General features: G+C 31.7%; 1 protein-coding gene across 1 annotated transcript; it reads left to right on the top strand.

Annotated features, from left to right (window-relative positions):
* The first annotated feature begins 5,826 nt into the window (after positions 1 to 5,826).
* LOC127082354 (protein MKS1) lies at positions 5,827 to 7,263 on the top strand. The gene has a single exon (XM_051022588.1). It carries the CDS (start codon positions 6,220 to 6,222, stop codon positions 7,000 to 7,002), a length of 783 nt encoding a protein of 260 aa, XP_050878545.1. The 5' UTR covers positions 5,827 to 6,219; the 3' UTR covers positions 7,003 to 7,263.
* The last annotated feature ends 1,275 nt before the right edge of the window (positions 7,264 to 8,538 follow it).

The raw sequence follows: 8,538 nt of genomic DNA, 5'->3' as shown, positions 1-8,538 counted from the left end.
CAAGAGGCACAAACATGAAGTTAATTTTAGCATATAAATATTTGTTAGTTCCTCACTAGATCATGGAAGTTATGTTAGTGATGGTTGGAACATTTGTGCATCTAATGGGCATTATAATCATTTACATTTGAATAGGAAGTGATGTCCTTATCATTTTGGGTAGAACATCCTTGCGTAGCTTAAGGGAAAATGTCAATTTAGAAACCAGTGAAGTAAGGTTGACGTGTTGGAAAAAAGTTGATAATCAACGTATATGATAATATACAACTTTTGGGAGCATAATCTAGAAAAGGAGTTTGAGAAAATACATCAAATACAAAAAGTTAAAGATAAGATGCATTCACCAAAGAAAATGAAGGTAATACACAAGGAGTCTGGAGAACTCCATGCTCTGGTTGATGGGAAGGATGATATCATAAGTTATGCAGAGGCTTGGGAAGGGACATGTAGACTTAGAGTCGAAAAGATATGGTTCTCAAGGACAAATAAGGAGAAAATGGAAGAAAAAAAATCAAAATTTTCCACATTGGCTGAAGGTTCCTTACCCACCTGCACCAAAAATTGACGCAAGAAAAAAATGTAATAAGGTAGTAACAAACAAGGCTTATGGAAGCTCTAAAATGAAGTTTCCTCCCTAGTTGGGGAAATGAGACATTAAACTAATGACATTAAACGAGTGTTGGATGAGAGGTGACCCATCAAAATCAGGTTATATCTTTTCAGCTACATTTTAATTTTTATTGCCATTAGGGTATAATATAATTTATTATGAGAGAAAAAATAGATTAAGTTTGGGGGTAGAAAGCTAATTTTGAAATAAAAATGGAAAGAATGATAACATTTGAAAATGTGCTAGTAATAGCGGCACGCCTCTTATGGCAACAACATAATCTTAACTTTATGATTTGTAGTAAGTCCCACTCCAATCCTACTGCAACATAAATATCCAATTGAAATATAGTCAATCATATAAGAATTCTGACATACCCTTGAATGTAGAGGCACAATTACTTTGTTTTTTAGTTGTTGCACACCACTTTGGAACTTGAAATAATGGCCTTTGTAGATGATCAATATGAAAGGCTTATAAGTGAGAGATTAAGTGCATATTAGGAAAATTTAGGTCAAGAAATCTTAATACTTAAAGGGCATTTGCAATGAGAATCCAAAAATCAAAGCTAATTTGGAGACTAAGCACTACTACAAATAATATATTTTATGACAACGATTTTACCCCACCTAACAAAAAATCGAGGTATAAATATGAACGCGCCATGTTTTTTTCTAAAAGATACAAGATATTCCGTTGATTTACGTAGATAACTGAGGGGTAAAATAATTCATGGTACATGGTTCGAATCACATAACTGAAAATTATGTTTTTATTTCATTAAAAGTGGCATTTTCCTTCATATTTTGTTTTTATTCCAAAAATAATACACATTTCATCTCGGTTAAGTTTCCCAGAATGAAAGACGAAATCATTTCTTTCACTTCATGTTCACATACTTCGCATGTCAAACATCACTACTCATGTTACATTGTTGTTTTTGTTGTTGTTGTTGTTGTTGTCCTCGTCATCTTTGTTGTTGTTATTGTAGTAGTAGTTGTTGTTACCCTAAACCCTAAAGGTTTAATCTTGTTATTGATTAAACTGAGATTGAATGTTATATGTTGTTATTGTTGTTGAAATAAGTATGTTGTAGGTTTATTTTTGATGTTTATGGAGTTTTGTTGAGAGATTGTTTTTTAGTTTTTGTTTAATGTTGTTGTTGTTGTTAGAATAAGATTGAATGTTAATGTTATAATTGTTGTTATTTATTGTTGATTTTGAGTTGTTTATGTTATTATTGTTGTTGATGTTTATGTAGTTTTGTTGAGAGATTGTTTTTTTTCCAGTTGTTGTTTAATGTTATTGTTGTTTAGATTAAGATTGAGTGTTAATGTTATTATCATTGTTGTTATTTATTGTTGCTTTTTTGTTGTTGATGTTGTTATTGTTGTTGTTTTTTAGTTGTTCTACCTCATAGAAATGTTTTGAAAGCTATATGTTGTTGTTTTTGTTGTTTAATTGTTGTTATTGCGTTTGAGATTGGGATTATGTTTTTTGTGATTTTTGTGCAGCTCTCGTCTTGTTCCTCCGAACATGTCAAGAGGACATTAGAGTGACACAAAATACAGTTGAATTTATTATATCTGATGTCGATTGCTTATTTCACTAACCCCTCCTTGAATATATAACTTATTAAATTGATTTTCAAATAGTAATAATATAAAAAATTATTTTGTATTTGAAAAACATCTTACAATAATTAATGTTTTTCGAGCATTTTGCAACTCATCATTCATATCACGTTCTTTAAGGGTTAAAATCTCTCTCGATGCTTCTAATTGTTCTTCAATCAAGAACTTGAAATATTGAACGAAATTCAAACAATCAAATAACAAGAGATGAATGATGAGTTACAAGATACTCGAAAATTATTGATTAGTGTAAATTGTTCTTTAAATATAACATAATTGTTCAGATAATTGTTTTGTAAATCAATTTGAAAAATTATATGTTCAGTTAAGGTTTGGTGAAATAAGTAATTCAATTAAACATAATAAACTCAATTGTGTTTTACCCATTGGTTACATGTCAGAGCCAAGGGAAAAAGTGTTTTCGTCATTTAATAATTTCAAAAAGGTTATCGATAGGGATCAAACTCATCACCGTTACACATTTCCCATCAGTTTATATAAAAATCGAGAGGTAATGTGGCGCCCTTTTTATGATGACATTTGTTACCTCGCATATGAAACCAAGGTAACATCTCGGTTTTAACCAAGGTTAAATATATTTTTTGTAGTAGTGAAGAAATAAGATTATTTTGATGGCATCTTGGCATACACCTTTAAGTATTTTGTAGGATTTGAGTTCTTTAGGAACACGCAAGAAATGACATTAAGTTGCGCATCTTTTATTAAGAGAAAAGGGGTTAACTACATTGAGAGATTAATGAACAACCTTCTTCGACTAAAAGCACCCTCGATGTGTGGGATTCATAGAAGATGGTTGAAGGTGAGAAAAATACACAAGAAAGGGGGTGAGGGTTGAATTGTGTATAACATAAACGTTTCACTTCTGAAAAACAACTTCAGAATCTGAACAAAGTTTAGAATCTGATATCAGAGTTTATAATAGCAGCAAAAAGAAAATGAATCAGAACCAATAAGCAAAGCAACACACAGAGTTTATCCTGATTTCTCTCCTCAACTGAGAATAGTCCAATCCCCTTGACTTAACAAGATTTTTTTCACTATAATCAATCTTGATACAACTTACTCAAGCAAACTAGCAAAAGACTTCAATTGCTTAATCACACTTGAAAAAAAATTATGCTAAAGTAGTCTAGCAAGAGACTTCTACTAAATCACATTAGAAAGAAAATTCATTGCTCAATCACACAGGCAAGAGACTTCACTACTCAAGCAACATTGCAAGAGACTTTCTTTACTTTAAACAAATAGTTTAGTAGAAATGATTGTAACTATACTTTGATAAACAATCAACAGTATAGCAGTTGTACAACAACTACAACGATTCTTAACTCTTAAGATTTCTAAGATATACAAAGATAAGAAATCTTAAGAACCTATGCAATAACATTTATAAACAATGGCTCAAGTTATGCTCAAGTTATTCTGATGAAGTGTTGTGTCCTTTAAAATCTTCAATCTCCTTTTGTAGAGACATAGAAAGAGTCGTTGGAAGGGATGAAATTAAGAGCTTTCTTCATGAAGAAGCATGCCAAGAGAGACGTTGGATGATGTATCTTGATAGAAATATTTTCCAATGAACATTAGCAATGTCCATGGTATCTTTCTAAGAATTAGGTATCTACCAAAAGGTTGAACAAACTTAAGAGGCCACATCACCATTCATTGAGTCTTGCAAAATAAAACCTTAGTTGACTTTCTCCAGAAATCTGGCGTTTGACAAGACAGGTCTGGCTAGGAGACAGAGTACGAATTAGAGGCACCTCTAGCCTTCAGAGTCTGAGCTGTCACTGGAGACTGAGATACCAAGATCAGATTCTGATTTTTCAGAAGCTGATGAAAACATTCAGAGTCATCAGATTCCGATCTTTCAGAATCTGAGTTACTTTGCTTCTCCACATATGCTTTTAACAGGGTTAATTCAGAGCTTGAATATAAACTTATGATCATGCACACTTGGACATATGTTAGTATACTTAATTGTTCTTTAAATATATTGTTATCATCAAAACTAAAGAATATGAACAAGTTGTTCCAAGAATGGTATATAGATCCAACTCCCGATAAAGAAGGATGGCAGATGATTTTGCAGGAAGTTTTTTAGAAAGGGAAAATATTTGTTTCTTTTAAATCTTAGTATCCAGCATTATTTTATTTTAATATTTTTTCTCTCAAACTTTATCCGATCATCATTTTATTTGATTAGAAATTATTGGAGTAAGGGTATGATATTATAAGACAAACTCTAACTTATTTTGTTGTCGAAAAAAAGAAAAAAATTTATCTCATTTAATTTGATTAATTATGAGTCGTGTATTTAACGGGACATAATGCCATTATTTTAAATAGAAATGTGACCAACATTCGTCTTGGTTTATAAGGGTGTTGCTCAATACACCCTTATATATTTTTTTCAAAATCACATAAAAATTCAAAAATGAACAAATTTCACATAATTTACTAATAATTAATATTTTATCTGGATATAGCTGTAATATTTTCAATAGGTAATAGTATCTTATGTTCAAAATAAAATGATAGGTAAGAAATTTGATTTTCGAACATCAAAAATTCCCGCTGATATTACTTCAAAGTTTTATGTGAGTTGTTATATAATAAAATATATAAAGTTTACCATTTCATATGGGCAGCGCCAGTCCAAGCCTAAGGTGAGGCCGTCGTTTTAAGCCTTATTTTTTTTTTGATTTTAAAATAGGTCTAGTATCATAAAAAAAATAGGCCTTTAAATTTATATAATTAACATGAATTTTCAATTATGTTTAACAAAACATTGTTGCCAAGTAGTTAAGGATGTGCTCTAATAGACAATGTTATCAAATGTTATCAGGGTTCAATTTTATTGTTTCATAATTTTTAAATTTTTATCATTTCTTACTTATCAAATGTGCTCTAATATGCCATTTTAAAATAATTTTTCTCAACCACATAATTTTGTTAAATCTTACCATTTCTTATCTAACTTCTCTCAAGTACATAATAGTATTCCATTTTAAAAATGATTTTTCTCAATTACATAATTTTGTAAAGTAATCAAATTCCATAATTTTTAAAATTTGTTTTAAAAATATTCTAAAATTTCATTAAACAAATTAAAATAAATGATAATATAAAATTTAAAATTTAAATATAATTTTAATTAAATATTATTAATTAATTCCGTCTTAAACCTCAAAATACATTAGATCGACCTTGCGTATGGGTATATCTGAAAAAAAAAATTATGAAGGTAATAGTATAAAAGATTAAAACTAAATCGGATGCATCCATACTTTAACTTTTGAATATTAGAATTTATGGTGGATTTTACTTTGAAATTTCCAGCGGATTGTTGTTTCGCAGCCAAATAGAAGAGTAGTAGATTTAAAGTGTAAAAAATAAGTAGAAAAATACACATCAACGACGGTCACTCCACTTATCAAAAAATAAAAAACAAAGGTCACAAATACAAACACTTATATTTATATATATATATATAGTGACACGTAGATAATTAATACTGGACATAACTCTTGTCAAACTTGTCAACTTAAGAGCTATATCCACTTGCACATACATTTGTACTCAACATCACTTACTTGCTCCTATCGCCTTAGTCCTTACATTACAATGACATTAGCATGACCTTTTCCAACTCTATTTCTCTATTCAAACGCGTTCATATTCAGACAACCATAACATCACGAAACCGGCCGTAGGTATCAAATTCTCTATAAAATTATATTTCACTCTTTTTGAATAATCCAAAGTTTTCTCAACAAATACATTTTGCCTCTCTTCATCATTGACCAGATCCCTTTTTTGTTTATTCATGTCACCCCTTATAAAGTTCACAAGAATTATACTTATCTAGTCTCAATTTCATTCATCACCCCCAACTCCAACTCCTTTATATACTGTATTTATTACTCTTCACACCCCCATTTTATTACACATAACATGGATCAATTCCCATACATTCCCACTGGAAGATCACCCAAACGAGAACTTCAAGGTCCTCGTCCTACACCTCTAAGAATACACAAAGACTCTCATAAAATCAAGAAACCACCGTTGGCGCCACCGCAGTTACAACAGCAGCAACAATATCAACAACAACCGCGCCAACCGATTATAATATACACCGTCTCCCCTAAGGTAATCCACACCACACCCGGCGACTTCATGAACCTCGTTCAACGTCTCACAGGCTCCTCCTCCTCCTCATCATCATTACCTTCCTCCTCTTTATCATCGTCAAACACAGATCCTTTCAATCCTTTTCACGGTGACGGAACAATATCACCCGCGGCGCGCTATGCCACAGTAGAGAAAGCTATGTCTCCGTTGGGAAGAAGACAACAACAGCAACTACAACATCAACAACAACATCAACTAGTACTACCAATAACAACTATTACTAGTAGTAATGATGTAATAAGCGACATGGAAGGGATAGAGCAAGTACAGTTGATGAATCATGGAGTTGAGAGAGGAAACACGATGTTTCAAGGGATTTTGTCTCCGGGACCGGCTTCACTATCTCCGATTCCTGCTAACTTTTTCTCGCCGCCATCTTCGGATCCAAACATGTTTAGCAACTTACTTCAAGATTTCAGTCCTGCACTTCTTAGTAGTAGAAATTTTATGGAGCCTGGTGCTAATTTCTTTTTACCTAGTCCTTCTAATTTTGTTTCACCTCAAACTCCTTCTATTGATTTATTTAACTACTTCTTAGACTAATAAATGGTTACCATTTATTTCTAGTTCAATTTCCATTTCATATACAAAGATTTTGAGATAGGGCACAGGTTGAGTTATTTTCTTGCTAGCTGGAATTTGGAAATAACTTAATTGGATTTATTTTTGGTCTTCAAATTGTTTATGAGCTTCCACCGTTGACATGATTATTTGTCATGTACTGTCCATTTGCAATATTGCATTTAATTTGTTAGTTGAAGCTTGAAACATTGGCAATTTATATTCAATTCAAATTTTTAATTATTTGTATGATCAGAATCACATCTGGCAAACATTGACAATGGAAAGGTGCTGAAACGTTTTTAAAGATTTTACATTCAGCTTACTGCAATAGGAGTTTATTTTATACATGTGTGTGTGGCCGGCGTATTAGGTGTACCATTAATAGATATGATATGTAATTAATGGGGTTTGAAAAAGTGGGTAGATTTGAGTTTTTTTTAAGGGAAAATTGATATTCTAGTGCAGTTAGTTTAAAAAATTATTTTTTCAAAGCTGAAGAAGGAGCAGAAAATAAACTAGATGGGAGAACCAGCAAACCAGAAACGAAGTTGCATACGACAAGACGAAAACAGCTCTTTAATACTATCGTTAAACTAAGTTTTTATTTTTTTAAAATATATATATATATATATATATATATATATATATATATATATATATATATATATATATATATATATATATATATATATATTTATATTGTGACGTGGAATGAGAGATAACAGATATAATGATGAAGGTTGTCGAGGAAGCTTTTAGATATATCCGTAAGAGTCTCTGTAGATTGAGAAGGGGTGTAGCTGTAAGGTTAGTGCTCTAACTTTTAAGTCAGTGAGGTTAAAGATGTGTAACTTGTAAAATTGAATGAACCATCCTTTGGTGTGATGCTTCATCACACTTATATATGAACGATAGTTAAAACCGCTCTTACATATCGAGGGAGTGAAGGTGAACATTGGATTGACTCTGATGGTTGATGAGTGTGTTGTCTGGCTCTATAGTGAGGGTCTATTGTTTGTCAGTCTTAACTGAGGGAATTCTATAGTGGGTTCTTCAAATTGGTATGATCTTATTAGATCGTTTGGTTGACCCAAAACATATATTTAAAAGGACATCAAAAAGTAACTATTAGGGAAGAGACGGGGGACGTGTTAAGTGAGAGTATGTGTCCTTAAGAATACACACATTAAATTATTGTTATATCACTGAAATGTTTCGTATAGGAAATCCACCATGTGGCCTAGGTTTCTAAGGTAGGAGGATATTGACGTCACTATAACACTTGAGTGCACTCGAGTGTTGTTAAAGAACTGATGTTTATTCTGGACAGTTGATCGCATCTTCTGATGTCATGTTGATGCATTACAAAACGAGTTTATCAGAGTTGTCCATGTTGGGAGTCGTATCATGGAAATCTCTTTTGATAACGCTTTGAACTATGTGGAACTGATTTTTAATAGAGTGAAATCCCTAAAGACAAACTCAATGTTGAGCATGAGGTACTGGATGGGAAGC

This window comes from Lathyrus oleraceus, chromosome 5 (genome assembly GCF_024323335.1).
Source record: "Lathyrus oleraceus cultivar Zhongwan6 chromosome 5, CAAS_Psat_ZW6_1.0, whole genome shotgun sequence".
NCBI lineage: Eukaryota > Viridiplantae > Streptophyta > Magnoliopsida > Fabales > Fabaceae > Lathyrus > Lathyrus oleraceus.
The sequence above is the reverse complement of the archived record's forward strand: the minus strand, read 5'-3'. Positions and strand labels throughout refer to the sequence as shown.

Bases quoted from the DNA above. Each gene is read 5' to 3' on its own strand.
- LOC127082354 (XM_051022588.1), top strand. From the start codon at position 6,220: ATGGATCAATTCCCATACATTCCCACTGGAAGATCACCCAAACGAGAA.